The sequence below is a fragment of the Physeter macrocephalus genome, chromosome 10 (genome assembly GCF_002837175.3).
Source record: "Physeter macrocephalus isolate SW-GA chromosome 10, ASM283717v5, whole genome shotgun sequence".
In the NCBI taxonomy this organism is placed as follows: domain Eukaryota; kingdom Metazoa; phylum Chordata; class Mammalia; order Artiodactyla; family Physeteridae; genus Physeter; species Physeter macrocephalus.
In genome coordinates this window covers 71,172,273-71,189,790 of record NC_041223.1, presented here as the reverse complement: position 1 = coordinate 71,189,790, position 17,518 = coordinate 71,172,273, and the positions used below count along the sequence as shown (strand labels likewise).

Below are 17,518 nucleotides of genomic sequence, written 5' to 3'. Positions count from 1 at the left end.
GATGTGGCACATACTTTCAGCAGAACTGTAAACAGATTTTTGTATTCATTTGTTTGTCCTCTTGGATGAATTCTATTTACTGGTCACTAAAAATAACTTCTAAAACATTACTATTGCAGGTGGAACAGAATCCATTATTAGGGTTTGGTGCTATAGCTGTTGCTGTATTGTGCTCAGGATTTGCAGGTAAGTCATAATACTCTGTTGTCAAATTTTTTAAAAAACATCAGACTTTAAATAGGGATTGACTTTATCTTGCTTTATCAAACTAACAATTTTATTCCTATTAAAGCTTATCTTCTTACTTAATAGCTATATAGTTTTATGTCAGCTGTTTTTCCAGTAAGCATGTGGTAGTGTTTAACTCAGTTTAGACCTCAGTCCTTATTCATCTCTGCAGTTATCTAAGGATGTATTTCTGTCATCCTTGACTATCCCTGGTCCAGCCAAGAACCCCCAAATAAATTTAAAAATGGAGGAAGTTAGCCATCAGAAAGCTCAAGTACCTCCTCAGGTTCGATTCTGCTTTAGGTTGTTAGTTACTAGCTCAGTATCTATTTCCATGGTAACCTCAAGTTCTTCCTCTGCTTCAACAGATTAGGAATTATGGAGTAGGGAGGAAAGGGGGGTGATACCTAAGAAAACCTAATAAATACCCAGAAGTAACAGCCAAAAGGGGAGGGAAGAATCAAAATCACTAACATCAAATAAATGTGGAAGTCTGGACTTGTATATGTAGGAACAGGCTATCCTTCACTGAATCAAGAAGAGACAAAGTATGAATGTTAAGTGCAATGTAAGAAATGTTTTAGAAATCATTCCAACAGAGAAGAAACAAAGTAAAGAGTATATTAGTTATAGCCATACATCTTTATTATTTATCTTTATTTGTGCTATTTCAGGAGTTAGTACTCTATTTTTGACTAGGGAAGTATTTTTCACTTCTGTATCTAGTCATTTGATAAGAGGGGAATATCTAAATTTAGGAATATACTTAATGATAGCATCATGCTAAACTTTTATTCTTAGGAAACAAATTAGAAACAAAAATTGGGTTACCCCCCAAATAATATATTTGATTTTTAGCACTGTTTTGAACAGTAAAATGTTTGTGTCCAACAGTCTATTTACCATAAGGTGTGTATTCTCAATACACAGTTGAGGAAGTGGTACGTGGTTTAATATCCCTCTATGCTTGGAGTAACTGAGAACTGAATAGTTAAATGGTTTTCCAATAGGTAAATGGTTTTCCCACATAGGAAAATCAAAAGTAGAAATAGGAATCACTATTACACGTTTGTTCCCATTCTCTGGCTCTTTCCAACATAGGTTCATCAAAAACAATCTTGGTTTTCATTTGAATTTTTAGTTGATTAGTACTTTAGTGGCAATTCCCAAGTCTCTAATTAACACAGTGTTTATAACAAAAATCTTTAATGTCCTTGCTAAACATGCATTCATTTTAAGTATAAAACTTAACAGCAGTGCTGTGTGCTTTTGGAGCACCTAAAAAAAGCATCGGATCCTCACCCCCAGAAAAATGCACATAGACACAAAACGTATTATCTAGTTAGGGAGTTCACGGTCCTTCTGACATTGTGGGTGAACTTGGCCTGTGGACCCCTGCTTTAAAGGAAAATGGCTTCACTCGGCAAGTTCTATTTAAATTTTATTTTGGTTGTGTCACTCTCAGAAAAAATCCTAAGTGGTGATTATATAGGTTATTTTGCAAAGTTGGGAGTATTCATACTAGGCAGATATTATAGGGGTATGTTTAAGATAATTGACTAACAGTATAGTGTTCCAGCTGACCAAAGCAAGTCTTTTAGTGGCATTAATAAAGAGCTTTTGTGATCTATCTCACTTTTATAATAAAGGCGGGAACTATTAATAGTAATATAAAGAGTCTCCTGTTAAATGTGGGTTAGAAAACTCCCTCTTGGTTATTAATTCTATATGCTCTGTAAAAATACAAATTGGTAATGTTCGGTATGCCATGCATCACAACCAACATAATAAATCTGCATTTAATTAATGTAAAATGTGTCTGTTCTGCAAATCATATACTTTATAATATTTTGGGGTTATTATTCTAAATAAAGACATTTTAGATTAATTTCTAATAATATCTGTTTCATATTTGCATGCTTAATTTTCTTTCAGGAGTGTATTTTGAAAAAGTTTTAAAGAGTTCAGACACTTCCCTTTGGGTGAGAAACATTCAAATGTATCTATCAGGGATTGTTGTGACATTAGTTGGCGTCTACTTGTCAGATGGAGCTGAAATTAAAGAAAAAGGATTTTTCTATGGTTACACATATTATGTCTGGCTTGTCATCTGTAAGTATCCAGGAGTTAAAGGTTCTGGGTAGATACCCCCCACCCCTTTTTTCCTCAAGTTAGATGTCCATTTTAAGCCTTTATAGCATTTTGAAATTGTTCCTTTGATACTGTGAATACCAGTATGAAAATGTAATTTTGGTTTTATTGACTTACTTTTGTGGCAAAGCTATCCCAAAGCAATTTTGCCTTCACAATCAAAAGTATCTAATGTGTTAGCAATAAATGTGTACAGTTTAGCAGTAGACTACATAGCCCTTTGGGCATCTGAAAAACAATGTTATTTTGTAGGAACTATGACTCCTAGTACAAAATCTCTCAGATAGCTGCTTCTAAGGAAAATAGTATTTTCCTAGGTAAATTAGTATGGCATCTCGCGGGGGGAAAACTGCCTCACCATCATAGAATGTTTCATTTATTTGAGTGTTAAGATTTTCTTTCTTTCTGTATGCGAGTTCTTGCTAGTGTTGGAGGCCTCTACACTTCTGTTGTGGTCAAGTACACAGACAACATCATGAAAGGCTTTTCTGCAGCAGCAGCCATTGTCCTTTCTACCATTGCTTCAGTGATGCTGTTTGGATTACAGATAAGTATGTCTTAGTTTGTACTGTAAGTTTTTAACATGGAAGAGCTTCTCACTTGCTTGGTTCATTTCATCTTTCATTAAATATGGCAGTCGCTTATAGAGTTTACAGAAATTCCTAGTTTTGTTACAATTTATCCTACAGGCACAGCAGTTCATAGTTGTGTGGAATGTGGGTCCACAGTACTTAGGTGGTTTAAATGGTTCTAGAGCTGAAAGTGAGTGGGCTACTCAGAAAGAGTGTTTCTGCAGACAAGGCCTCCCTGATTAATTTCCGCAGTGGAATTAGAGTAAACTTGGCTTTTTATTCTGAGGTAAGAACAGAAAACTTCTTTCATTTCCCCCTCAGTTTGTACCTTCCTGTTTTAGACTTGGGTATAAACTGGTTTTGAAACTACAATCCAAATCTAAATTTTCTCTTTAATAAAGCTGTGTTTCATTTAATATGTAATTAATACAAAATTCATTACTATAGCTGGCATTCTAGGACCTCCTTTATGCTGGTCCTTCTAATATAATTTTCCCTAGCCATATCCACCATTAGTTGGCTTCTGAATTACTTAAGCAGTGATATTGACTTAACATTTCCCGGTGCTTTTATGCTGTGGTAATTTTCTTTACTGATCAATTATACCATAAACTAATACATGAGAAAAATCTGTCAAATATCAACATTAAGTAAAAGAAACAGATCTGGCCTATATTTACATTTCATTTTAAAATTGACTTGTTATAAATGCAAACAGAAGAATACAAACCTTGTAGAAATCTTAGAAAAAAATTTGATAGTCTGGTTCAAATCTTGCTTGTACCATTTATTAGCTGTAAAACCTTGGGGAAGTTACTTAACCCATGTCTCAGTTTCTTTGTCTGTAAAATGGGAATGATAATATCACCTATCTCGTAGGGTTGTTTTAGGCAAAGTGCTTAGAACAGTGCCTGGCACATAGCAGGTAGGTATTCTGTATAAAGCCAATTACTTACCATTTAAGTAACATATTTCTAGGCCCTCCTTCTGATGTTTTTCTTACCTGATTTGTGTGAACTTTCACTTGTAGTTCTGATCCATCCTTATGCTCAAATCCTATGCCTGTGTTCCTAAAGAATATTTGGAAACAGTATAAATGCTTTTTGGTCAGTGTTCTGTCTTACTGATGGTCAAGAAAATTAAGTAGAATGTCTTAGCAATCTTAGTGTCCTATTTAGATTTAATTTACCCTCTTCCCCTTTTTGGAAAGCAAAGCTAGTCTTTTCTAGTTAAGGATGAACTAAAAGTCATAGCTCGATGTTGTTTCTCTGCGTGACATTTTTAAAGCTATTAAGACTGTGCCATTGTACTCCACATAGAATATGGTTTAGTTTTGACATAAGGATTTATTTATATGATGCCTACTTGTCAAGTTTGGGCAAGATGTAATTCAGTTGTGTCCAGATTTTTAGGATTAAGATAAAAAAAATGTTAGCAGAAAATGGAATTTTACTCATTAAATCACCACCTCATCTCCTATTCAGAAATCTTCAATGGTTTGAATCATTGGTCACCTAACTTTGAATTTTGCTCAACTGCCTCTTACTCTAAACTTTCACAGGTTTCTAGTATCATGGAAAATCCATATTCCACTGCGTTTTCTTTCAATCAGCATATACGGATGTTAGTATGTTCTTTGTCAGTGGTCCAGGGCAGTCATACTTGCGTTCTTGAAAAGTATGTAGTCAGTGATTGTCACTCCCTTGATTGCACTACTTTTTTTGGTGAGTGGGGTAGGGGTGGAGCTAGAATTGATGACCTTTCTAAACTTTACCATCATCATATAGAACACTTAAATTTATTTTCAATGCAATCTGACAGTGTAAACCCACAATTGAAAGTCTTCAAAATTTTAAACTAATCATTGTTATATAGTTTTAAGGACACAAATACAGATTCTTTTTTTTTTCTTTACAGCACTCACCTTTGCTCTGGGTACTCTTCTTGTATGTGTTTCTATATATCTCTATGGATTACCCAGACAAGACACTACATCCATCCAACAAGGAGAACCAGCTTCAAAAGAGAGAGTCAGTGGTGTGTGATTTTAGCCTCAAAAGAGATTCCTACTGAGACTAGACCATTTGCATTAAACTAGAGCCTTAAGTCAATCCCAGAAGGTAGCTTAAAAAAACAAAAACTGTGTCGCATAAGCATCAAGAAGAAAGCTATGTGAGTGTATTGCTACAGAGATTTAATGTGGCCTGTTTGGAATCAACCTGTTTTGTTTTAGAATGAAGGATTTTTATTATTGTATATATAATGTACATATAAAGTATGGAGATGATGTGGTATTTAAAAAAAATCATGCAAGGCTACAATATTTAATTAACAAGGTTTGGGATTATGTTAAGGGTTAAAGTGCCAAAGCCATTTCTGTACTAACTGTTCTCTTGTGCAGGTACCAGGGGAGAAGGGTGACCCGTCCTTATTCTCCAATGCATGTACAGTATTTGGTCCCAGCAGCAGTAAAGACCTAGCTCTTTTCTTACAAAAGAGAGGCAAAAACAAGACAGGCTAGTTCAGAAACAAACTGAATATATAACTTCTCAAACTTCATCTATTTCATAACTCAGACAGTGATTTCTGGGTGGTGGCTGAGTACTCCTTTAAAGTGCTGTATTTGTGCCATTCATTGTCTGGTTCACATGTCTTTGCTCTTAGATGGTATACTTTTCTTCAAAAAATATTTCTAATGTCACTTTTGTACTTTTTTTTATGAAGTATGTTTAACTGTTGAGCTCAATAATTTGTGAAATTTCAGTGTTTTTAAAAAAAATTTCTATAATGTATGGGAAAATTCAGCAATAAACTTTATTTATTTATTTGAAACCTGTTTGATCACTATTTGTATTGTAGATATGACCATTAAGATAATGCAAAAACGGGCTTCCCTGGTGGCTCAGTGGTTAAGAATCTGCCTGCCAATGCAGGGGACACGGGTTCGAGCCCTGGTCCAAGAAGATCCCGCATGCCGCGGAGCAACTAAGCCCATGCGCCACAACTACTGAGCCCGTGTGCCACAACTACTGAAGCCTGTGTCCCCAGAGCCTGTGCTCCGCAATAAGAGAACGCCCGCGTGCAGCAACGAAGACCCAACGCAGCCAAAAATAAAATAAATAAAATAAATTTAAAAAGATAATGCAGAAACATAAACACAAGCCCAAAACATTAAATTTTTAACTTTCTGTATGTTGGAATTTTATCAAGGCTCTTTGGTTGCAAAAAATGGCTATAAACCTCCTCCAGCTAGCCTTAAAAAAAAAAGGAATTTATAAGGACTGCAATCAAGGCTGTATGGCTCTAGGTTGTAGGAATTAATGAACAGCCTTTTCAGAGAGCTGCTTTCAGAAAGACCTGGCTTTAACCATCACTGTCCCTTGTGTCATTTTACTCAAGATTCAAATATAAGGAAGGAACTTACCTGGTGGTCCAGTGGGTAATAAGACTCCATGCTTGCAATGCAAGGGGCCCAGGTTCGATCCCCGGTTGGGGAACTAGATCCTGCATGCATGCTGCAACTACGAGTTCACATGTCTCAACTAAAGATCCCACACGCAGCAACTAAGACCCGGCGCAGCCAAAATAAATAAATAGATATTAAAAACAAACACCGCCCCCCCCCCCCCCCCGCCTCCAAAAAACACCAAATACTAAGGAAGCTACCACAGATCTGGGAAGGGGAATGTTTGTTCAAAGAAAGGGAGGGAGATATTGGACGTGTAATAAATATCCCAACTTTTTATTCCATGGCTGATTTGTGCTAAGGAAATACTGATGATACTTTAAGTAGAAAATAAACAATCTGGAAGATAATTCACTTAAAATTGGAGTCTTTTCTAGGATTAAGAAGGTATACCATATTTGCCAATATAAAACTATGCTTATTCCACTAAAGAAGCTTTAGTTCATGCTAATTTGCTTCTCTATGCATAAAATTAGATTGTCATTGGTATGCAGAAGATTTCTAGTAACAATAGTTGGAATAAATTATAACAGATCTGAATGGAAATTCTCAGATGAGGATAGCTGTAACCATCAAACAGATCACATCCTACTCATGTTTCCTAAGCAGGTCACACAAAATATACTTACCAATATGCAGATACATGAAACTTTGAGAAACTCCATTTCAAATATGGTTTAATGGACTAATTTTTACAAAGATCCTAATTCGATATCTGTAAAGTAATTCCTTGTTGTTCAAATGTGTTCAATGCCCCAGTTCACATAGTCTGGTAAGAGTTACCTGTATACAGCCATGAAAAGTATGAGACCTGTTCTCTGGGAGTAGTTGTCAGCTGTATTGACAAAAAAAGCTCAATTTTGTTCTCCTGAAATTTATTAAGAACAGTCATAATTCTAAGAAAATTGAGATTTTTCTTCCTCATCAATTTTAAAACATGGAAACAGATAATCTCAGTTATAAGAAGAGTCTCTGGATGAATGGCACTGTAAGGAATGTCAAGGCAGAGGAGATCGGATGGCAGAGTAGGAGGAAGTGGAACTCACCTCCCCCCGTGAACACATCAAAAATATATCTACATGTGGTGAAAAGACGCTCATCATTGCTAATTATTAGAGAAATGCAAATCAAAACTGCAGTGAGGTACCACCTCACACAAGAATGGCCATCATTAAAAAGTCTACAAATAACAAATGCTGGAGAGGGTGTGGAGAAAAGGGAACCCTCTTGCACTGTTGGTGGGAATGTAAATTGGTGCAGCCATTATGGAGAACAGTATGAAGGTTCCTCAAAAAACTAAAAATAGAATTGCCATATGATCCAGCAAGGCAGGGAAGGAATGGGAGTCTGGGATTAGTAGACGCAAACTATTATACATAGGATGGATAAACAACAAGGTCCTACTGTATAACACAGGGAACTATATTCAATATCCTGTGGTAAACCATAAGTGGAAAAGAATATGAAAAAATATGTATAACCAAATCACTGTACAGCAGAAATTAACACAAGATAGTAAATCAACTATACGTCAATAAATTTTTTAAAAAGTAAAAAAAAAATCCTATCTATCTATTTATCTGTCTCCATGTGGAACAGTCTCACTGAAAACTAACTGGAAACTGGCAGAAAGACTCCTGTATAGCCAAGGCTGTAAAAAAGATCCACACAGAATCGGGTAGGAAGGGAAGAGAAGTGAGCAGGTTGGGACCTGTGCCCCAGGGAGGGGACTCAGAAAAAGGGAGATCACACGGGTGGAGATCCTCCCTGGAAGTGAGCAGTTCAAGCCACATATTGGCACCCCAGCCCTGGGTCGGGCACAGGGAAGGCAGCCCCCTGGCTGGTCAGAGGGCTGGTGGGACAGGAGCGCTGTGGGAAGCCTGGACACCGCTCACGAGGAGTGTGCACGTTTGCGCACAGACACAGTAGGGGACTTGTACTCCCACTGGTGGTGGGAATGTAAATGGGTGCAGCCACTTTGGAAAACAGTGTGGAGGCTCCTCAAAAAACTAAAAATAGAACTACCATATGACCCAGCAATTCCACTCCTGGGCATATATCTGAAGAAAACAAAAACAGTAATTCAAAAAGATACATGCACCCCAATGTTCATAGCAGCACTGTTTACAATAGCAAAAATATGGAAGTAACCTAGTGTGCATCAACAGAAGATGTGGTGTATATACATGAATATTAGCCATAAAAAGAATAAAATTTTGCCATTCCCAACAATGTGGATGGGCCTAGAGATTATGCTTAGTGAAGTAAGTCAGAGAAAGACAAATACTCCGTTATCCCTTATATGTGGAATCTAAGAAATAAAACAAACAAATGAATATAACAGAAAGACTGACAGCTGTAGAGAACAAACTAGTGGTTAGCAGTGGGGAGTGGGAAGGGGGGAGGAGCAAGATACGGGTAGGGGCTTAAGAGATACAAACTACTATGTATAAAATAAGGAAATAATACATTGCACAGCACAGGAAAATATAGCCATTGTTTTATAATAACTTTAAATGGAGTTTAATTTATAAAAATATTTAATCACTATGTTGTACACCTGAAACTAATGTAATATTGTAAATCAACTATACTTCAGTTAAAAAAGAAAAACAAAAAACCCTCAAGCCAGAGTTTAAACTCTAATCGTTTGTCTCTGGTAGACCACGATGACTTTAAAAAGACTTAACTTAGTTTAACAAAAGTCTGTTTAGTACTTATTGACCATGAGGAAACTCAGAAGATTTTTTTAAAAGATAAAGATTTAATAAGTTGATAAATCACTTAATAAAATATAGACAATAAAATATAGATTCTGACATAGAATAATAGTTTCAGTTCTATTCTAAATAGCAAGGCATGTAAGAATAGATAACTAGAATTCATTTAGTATTTTAAAAGCAATTTTAATTAGAAATTACATCCTACATACAGGTGTTATTCCAAGAAGTTTCATTCCGTTGGCTAGGACTGAGCGGACAGCTCTGAAAAGATGAAGTCTGGCCTACAAAATAAATTCAAAAATGATTCAAGGTCAATTCAGTAACAGGCTAACTGTAAGTGAATAGATAAAATTGCTTTTAGAAGTAATTCTAACTTTCTTCTAATTTAAAGTAGAACAGTATCTCCAAGTGCCCTAGGGTTTCCTGTAGGCAAAGGAAGACAAATTCCTAGAATTGTTGTGGCGTGGGAGTAACAGTAACACCATAAAGTATAGCTTCAGGTAAGGGGAACTAATCACCCTATCACTTGATGTAGGAAAAGGTGTTTCAGGGTCCAGTATGTTGGAAAGTAACATTGATTGTTACAGCCCAATTCTAATTATTACCTTGAGTGTATAAGTACACTGCTGTAGTTGAACAACAGGATGCTATTTTAGAAACATTTACAAGACTGACTCAGTAATAAGTCTGAGGATGCTAGAGGTTACACGGCAAAACTCAACATAACATACCCCGGCCACTTCAGGAGGACTGTTTTTTATGTGTAGTGTTTTGTGTGCCACTGCTGCAAGATGACTGAAACGGGAAGAGAATAATCATGATTAGGACCAGCTAATTTCCTGTGTAACATATAAGCTTGATATCTAATCTTACTCCCTCGACTTAGAGAAATCAAAGCCGAGAGCCACTAAAGGATATTTCCAAAGTTGGAAAGTTGAGGCTGAATTCACTGCTTTTCAATAACTGGCAAAGTGAAACACACTAAACTCCGGTTTTAGATTTTTGGTCCTGGTTCTACTAATACCAGGTGGTATTATGATTAGAGTTTCATTGTTCTTAAGATTATGATTTCATTGTTAGTTTTACAAGTATAGGGGATTATTTTCTAATAATTAGTTTTCCCTTATTTAGGCATCCCTCAAGAGGAAATGTATAACACGGTCTGGCCTGTCTCCTGTACTGGGAGGAGGTGGGGTAAGACTAGTTATTAATCCACTCTGCATACACTGGCCACTCTTCTTTAAAATATTTTTTCTGTTTAGGTTATGGCAGCAAGAAGAACAGTGCCAGAGAAATGATGCTTATGACATTAGTTTCAATGATTAAGTGACATTTAATAAGACTTTCTGGCTTCTTCATCTCTGTATGTCTAAGTGGAAATTAAAGGAAAAAAAATCTATAAATCTGGGGAAGAAAGGTAAAAAGCATATTCAAGAAAAAAGTCCCAATAAATCTCTGATTTCAGTAAATCTTGAGTAAAAGCAAATACTTCCTTTCTTAAATAGCTTTATGAGAAGATACAACTGTTGCTATAAAACTCAACCTCTATTCAAACTTTCTAAAACAGCAACCATGAAATTTCTATCCAAGTGTCATCTACTCGCTTTCCAATTCATTCTCTACCCTCTATCAGACTGACTTTTCTGTGCCTCTGCTTAAAACCTTTTTATGGACCCCACTGCCCTGAAAATAAGTCAGAATGCCTTAGTACACAACATACTCATTCTCTCAGAAGTTCTTTTATTTTTTATTTTTTTAACATCTTTATTGGAGTATAACTGTTTTACAATGGTGTGTTAGTTTCTGCTTTACAACAAAGTGAATCAGTTATACATATGTCCCCTTATCTCTTCCCTCTTGCGTCTCCCTTCCTCCCACCCTCCCTATCCCACCCCCCTAGGTGGTCACAAAGCACCGAGCTGATCTCCCTGTGCTATGCGGCTGCTTCCCACTAGCTATCTATTTTACATTTAGTAGTGTATATATGTCCATGCCACTCTCTCACTCAGAAGTTCTTTTAATGTATCATGTTCTTGCTCAACTCTGGGCTTTTCCCTCCTTCTCTGCCACCTTGCTTCTCCTGACTAACATCTACTCCTCTCCTCTGAGAAGCTCTCTCTGAACCCTCAAGGCTGGGCTAAGTGCCCTAACATTGCCCCTCGTGTCCAATCTATCCTAACACGTGCTGTACTGTGACCCAATAGGTACCCATGATGTACCTATTGGTTCCCATTCACTAGACTCCAGTGACCAGACCTTCAATCACTGGATGAATGAATGAATGAATGAATGAATGAACATTAACTGCTAATTTGCAAAGATGAAGCAAGAATTCCTGTAACTTAAAACATATAATTTTTTAGGCCAATGGATCTGTCTATAGGAGACCTTTAGATGAAAGAAAGGTCCTTTGTCATATCAAATGTCTTTTAATACCCCCAAATAGCAAGTTTATAACATACCTTAGAGTTAGAAGGTAACTGACAATGTGCCTGGGTTGAAGGTCTCGGGCTGACCTATAAAGCACCTCGTCGAACCTAACAGAAAGACAACAGGAGGGGTTGGCAGGGGAAGGCTGGGTGCGTGTGACACTAAGCTAAGATCTATGGTATAAGGGTGACTTGATGTCATTAATGGTAGAAGATACATGAAAAAAGACCGTGCGTAAATTTGAAGGTAAAGGCACGTCTTTCTTTCTTACAAGTTCCTTGATGGCAGGTACTTTGTAAATCACCTTGAGATCCCACAGGCCTAGTCCAAAGCAAGGACTCCAATCATGGCTGTTAAATGTACGAAGCCTCTGGCCATGCTTAGGAACATAATCTAGCAAACAAGAGTCTACTCACTGCCAAGAAAACCAGGTTGGCTTATTTTTCCTCACAAATTAGCCAAATGTTAGTAAACTAACCCCTCATCCCAGGAAAGAACCACTGACCACTGTGTGGCAATCAGAGAAACAGGCCTTGCTGTTAACCCTCCATATCCCTTCCAGATACTCGTCAGTCTCTCCTGACAAGTCTGGCTTCACCAATAATGCTCATGAGAGCTCAGAAGTATGGTCTCTTGCCCAGTGTATTTGAAGCTGAACTGAAACCAAGAGGCAAATGAAGGGCTTATGGTCTCAGGCATGGTGCACAAAGGCAGGGATTTTCCTTCACTTCTCACAGAAGGTGAGAAGATGATCGTTTGCACACTAAAAGGTTATGCTTTTACCAGGCTTTACGTTCTCACACCATGACCTAAAGGATGTTAGACACCTGGGCTAATTCAATGGTGATAATATTTTTTAAGCCCAAGGATTAGCCGTGAGCATGCCCTCTGTCTGCTCCCAAAGGGCAGGCAATCACTTTTTGGTCACACCTTTGGAAAAGCGCTGTCTAGAGTCACTGGCCTGTTGATTCCAGTGGTCAGCAAACTACAACAGTCAGAAGCAGACTTGATAATGTTAGGAAACTGTACCTGAGAAGATGCTGGAGAATGGAAACAGACTGTGGCTCTTGCAAGCAAGCAGTGTTGAAGTCATTTAGATAACCACATCCAAAAGTCTCTTCCAAACTGTTATCACAAGTTTAAACACAACAAAGGATTAATCAAGTCATCCTAGGACTCAGTTGCAAGTGAGGTGAACATCACCTCATAACGCACAGTCTTGCTTTCCTTAATATAGTCCTAGACTCGGAAGCTACCATCATTTGACCCGATGCCTCAGTTTTCCTAAATCTGTTTCTTCATCTGAAAATGGAGTATACTCTTTGGCAGGGTTATTCTGAGTACTAAATAAGGTAATATACATAAAAGCATTTCATTTCATAGGTGTGCAATACATAAATGTTTAAAAAAAACCCACAAGATCCAAACATAATAAAAGGTCCACTGTACTTCAACTAGTTTTGAATGTGAGATGTCGGAGAAGCCCAGAAAACAGGGCCTTTGGTCTCGGAATCACTCCATCCAGACCCCACCCTGGGAAGGACAGAGCGGTCCAGTGCTTCCCTGCAGGCCCTTCTCACCTGTGGAGGCGGGCATGTGTGTACTGCAGGAAGACTCCCGTGTCCCCGCGACTCTGGAAAACACGATCCCAGCTGAACTGATAGTCAGATAACAGGAAACCTCTGAGGTCCTAAAATGACAGAGGAAATCTTCAGCGCTGGGATTTGTCCTAGTACCAAATAAAAGGCTCTCCCGGGAAGCAGTCTTCACAGACCTGAATGATGAGGGCTGCGAGCCCCACCCTCTCTGCTGTCTCCTGGGGGTTCTCCAGCTCTCTGGTGGCTGAAATAGACAAAGGCAGCTACTTTAACCTTGCATGAAACTGTACAGAATCCAGGACTAAAGTGAAGATAAAACCTGACAAAACCATATGCTGACAGCATCAAGAATAAACAGGTGTACAGCAGGCAATTAACTGTCCTAATGTGGGCTGATTTAACTTTGATAATGATGTTTTCAAGCCTTCGTTAAAAGGGAAGAAACACGAATTTATTTTTCTTACAAATATCCCTTGTAAGACATTAGATAGAGCTGGTACTTATTTTTCCAAAGGTGAAGGTTAAACAAAGCCATAAGGACTTGGGACTTGCTTCTGATTATGGAACACAGGAACTTTGCACAAGCACTCCAACTGTGGAGTGACAGTGCTGAAGCTGCCCAGGAAAAGAGGCTCAGGGTGTATCAATTCCCATTACTAAACTGAATAACAGCCCAGCAGCAAGTCTAGAAATTCTGGCACCTCGAATTAGCAAAGCTATTTGTGCCAAGGTTTATGGAAGTTCAATGGAGGGATGGTCATAATAAATCACACTGCACAGAAGTCCAGCAAAACATAAAAGTGCATGTAGGTTATGCCTGTAACAACAAAAAAATGAATTCACTCTTAATAGAAGCCATGTTCTGTAGCATCCTCAATCGAATCTCATTTAGAACATCTTCCAAAAAAGTAACGTCTCCTCTTCGAGTCTTCATTCCCTGCACTACCCCAAAGGGCACGTGTTGGCACCTAAAATGGAGCAGGCACTTAGTTCACTGAAAACTGAAAAGGAGCTGGTGATCAAAGAATATAACAATACCCTTACAGAGAATAAACAGTCTTAACTTTAACTCTCATAGAGGTTTTAAAAAATTAATAAATTGAAATATGCTGTGACGTATGCCACAGAAGATGTTAAACACACAGCTTCATTTCATAATCACTAGCATATGATTAAATTACTAGTTGCCTTTATGAAAAAAAGGAGATGGGAATTAAGAATTTTGAAAATCAAGCCACTGAGAGATGTCTAATAAAACCATTTATTAAATGTTTAAAAGCTAGAAATTAATATAACCAGGACAAAAATTAGCACAAAGAACAAATCTGTTTTTTCACACTAACATCTTGAAACAAAGAAGTGAAGTTTGAATGAAAATCTTTAACAATTTGCTACATTTTTGGACATGGCTGACCTAGCAAAACTTTAATCTTGAGCAGGCAATTAAGAACCATGCAGACAGTACAGTACCTTTCTGCCCAGTCATATCCCATGATCTGCAGCATTTGGAACACTTGCTGAAAATGCTTTTTTTGCCCTTTATCTGTCTTGAGAAAAAAATGTATTTAAAATAAAAGAACACTGATAAGTTAACCTACAATAGGTTGGACATAAATCAAATTAAAACATTTGAGTTTTGACAGACTAGAGTCACTGTCAGTGGATATGTTTTAAATAAGCACACAAAGCGGATGCCACCAGAAGAAGGTCTAAGATGAGTCCTCTAAAAGAGAAGGAAGTAAGAGCTGCAGCACTCCACTGAGTCAGGAGGGAATATGAAATTTAACCTTCTGAGTATTCTATCTAAATTCCTCCTCTCTCAGCTGTTATGACCTTTATCTCCAAGAAGGCCAAAGCTAAGCTCTAAAAAGATATTTAATAGCAACTTTTTTTTTCCTTCGGGGAAAGGGAGGTTGCACACAGAAAGAAAGGAAGGGAAGAGGAGACTAGAATATTTCTCAGCATAAAAGGAACAAACTATTGACACATGCAATAGTTTGGGTGGATCTCAAGGGCATTCATTACGCTGAGTGAAAACAGCCAACCTCAAAATGTTACCTAATGTGGTTCCATTTATATAACATTCTCAAAGTGACAAAACGGTATGATGGAGAACAGAGCAGTGGTTGCCAGTGGTTAGGGATGGAGGAACGCATGAGTATTAAGTGGTTGCCATAAGAGAGGTTGTTTTGTGATGGAACAGTTTTGTATTCTGAATGTGGTGATGGTTACATGAATCTACACGTGATAAAATTTCATACCCCCCTCCGCCATGCCCATACACAAGCGTGTGTAAAAATTGGTGAAATTTAACTAAGGTCTCTACCAATGTTAGTTTCCTGGTATAGTACAAAGTATCATGGTTATGTAAGATATTATCTTTGGAAAATGCTGAAGCCTACATGGAAACTCTACCATTTTGAAACTTCTGTGAGTCCTAAAAGATTTAAAATAGAAAGTTATTTTTAAAAAATGCATTATAGTGACATGTACGTATTTGTTACACATAACCATTCATTTGGGTAATTTTTGTTTTTTTTTTTACTATGAAGCAATGTGAACTTTTTAATTTTTAAGTTTTTTTTTTAAACATAGTGTGCGCCACCATACATACACTTAACATTGAATCCTTTCTATAGTTTGAGAAAATTATTTTTGCCTAGTTTTTCAACAAGGCATTCAATTTCTATCTTTGCAGTTTTCATGAAGTAGGGATCATAACCTTTTGTTCTTTATTGTGATTACTTACCACATAAATCATTTTATCAAAATTATACTTGTCCATTCGATCTATAGCAGCTGCAAGATCTCTGAAAAAAATGGCCATAGATTAAGAGTTACTAAGCAGATCTGGGTAATAATTTGTTTTACCTATTTAATAGTAAAGAGGCTTTTCTCATTAAGAACTACTGTTATTCTAAGCCTCAGGTATAGTTCCCATGCTTATATAATCCCAGTACCATACTTTGATACAAAGTAGTAATAACAAAAACAACTTTGGGAAAAGAATTATGAAAGTGCTGTGAAAAGATCAAAAATAAATAAAAGCTCTGGGACAAGTAGTAATAATAACTAAATAGCTCTAGGAAAGGTGTTTGTAGGTAAATGTTTTATGATTTGTTAATTAAGCCTCTACTGGAAAGGGTTACCTTCCTGTCACTTTTCTGCAATATACTTTCTTAAAGAACATATTTAAAACATAGGTGATATAGTATCTTCTAGCTACTCTTCCAATGTCTTGGATCATTCGAAAGCAATACTTTCTAAAGCATTTAAAAAGACCATAAATTCCTTTGACAAAAATTCCACTTACCTCTTATCTCTGGTTAAGGACAAAATACCCAGTTTGCACACAGTACAAAGTATTTAAAAACAAACCATAAACTATAAAATTTTAAGTGAAAAATTTTAGGTGAAAATTATTTAAATAATGAATTTAAAAATTAGAGCTAATTAACTTGTGGGAAATATAGTTAATAACTATGTAATATCTTTGTATGGTGACATATCATAACTAGACTCACCATGGTGATCATTTTGAATATACAGAAATACCAAATCACTATGTTGTGTAACAGGAACTAACATAGTGTTGTAGGTCAATTATAATTCAAAACCAAACAAACTCATAGAAAAAGAGATAGGATTTGCAGAATTTCAGAGGCAAGGGTTAGAGAGAGGGGGAATTGGATGAAGGTGGTCAAAAGGTACAAACTCCCAGTTATGAGATAAATAAGTACTAGGGACGTAAAGTACAAAGTGATACATAGAATTAACACTGCTGTATGTTATATATGAAAGTCAATGTTAAGACAGTAAACCCTAAGAGTTCTCATCACAAGAAAAATTTTTCTATTTCTTTAGTTTTGTTATCTATATCAAACGATGGATGTTCACTAAACTTATTGTGATAATCATTTCGTGACGTATGTAAGTCAAATCATTATACACCTTACACAATGCTGTATGCCAATTATATCTCAATAAAACTGCAAGAAAAAAAATTAAAGCTATTTTTGCTTAACAATACATGACACTGGGAGGATTTCGAGGATTTTTAAAGTTCCTAGATCTTTTGAAATGTTGGGGATCATCAAAATGTCATTGGTACCTACTTCAGGATCCTGATATAACAGAGCAAGCGCCCCCTGAATTGTAAGCGTGGAGTCTTAACCCCTGGACCGCCAGGGAAGTCCCCAGAGCCTGCATTCTGAATGGAGGCAAAAACTGTCTCGTGAGGGACAAAAAAATCTTACTCTATTTATGTATAAAGCACATATATGCATACAATACATACAGACACATCTGTGGTGTTAAAATTTCATGAGGATGGGCAAGTATAAAAAATAT

At 36.9% G+C, this 17,518-nt stretch overlaps 2 protein-coding genes across 12 annotated transcripts in view; one reads left to right on the top strand and one right to left on the bottom strand.

Moving 5' to 3' along the window:
- Window positions 1-5,774, top strand: part of SLC35A1 (solute carrier family 35 member A1) — a 28,303-nt gene extending 22,529 nt beyond the window's left edge. For 9 of the 10 annotated variants that reach the window (XM_007104019.4, XM_007104023.4, XM_028494656.2 and 6 more), the window contains 4 exons: window positions 120-186; window positions 2,164-2,340; window positions 2,796-2,930; window positions 4,869-5,774. In XM_007104019.4, the coding sequence (XP_007104081.1) occupies window positions 120-186; window positions 2,164-2,340; window positions 2,796-2,930; window positions 4,869-4,996 (507 nt within the window). In that variant the 3' untranslated portion in view covers window positions 4,997-5,774. The remainder of the gene's footprint in view (window positions 1-119; window positions 187-2,163; window positions 2,341-2,795; window positions 2,931-4,868) is intronic. The other variant, XR_003681537.2, reaches the window with a different exon arrangement.
- A 3,390-nt stretch (window positions 5,775-9,164) lies between these two features.
- The window catches only part of RARS2 (arginyl-tRNA synthetase 2, mitochondrial), a 90,481-nt gene continuing 82,127 nt past the window's right edge, over window positions 9,165-17,518 (bottom strand). The window contains exons 12-20 of one of the 2 annotated variants that reach the window (XM_007104031.3): window positions 15,918-15,978; window positions 14,639-14,715; window positions 14,012-14,136; window positions 13,345-13,412; window positions 13,151-13,260; window positions 12,600-12,695; window positions 11,603-11,677; window positions 9,872-9,935; window positions 9,165-9,421 (exon numbers count right to left, since the gene is read on the bottom strand). In XM_007104031.3, coding sequence (XP_007104093.1) covers window positions 9,335-9,421; window positions 9,872-9,935; window positions 11,603-11,677; window positions 12,600-12,695; window positions 13,151-13,260; window positions 13,345-13,412; window positions 14,012-14,136; window positions 14,639-14,715; window positions 15,918-15,978 — 763 coding nt within the window. In that variant the 3' untranslated portion in view covers window positions 9,165-9,334. The remainder of the gene's footprint in view (window positions 9,422-9,871; window positions 9,936-11,602; window positions 11,678-12,599; window positions 12,696-13,150; window positions 13,261-13,344; window positions 13,413-14,011; window positions 14,137-14,638; window positions 14,716-15,917; window positions 15,979-17,518) is intronic. The other variant, XM_028494655.2, reaches the window with a different exon arrangement.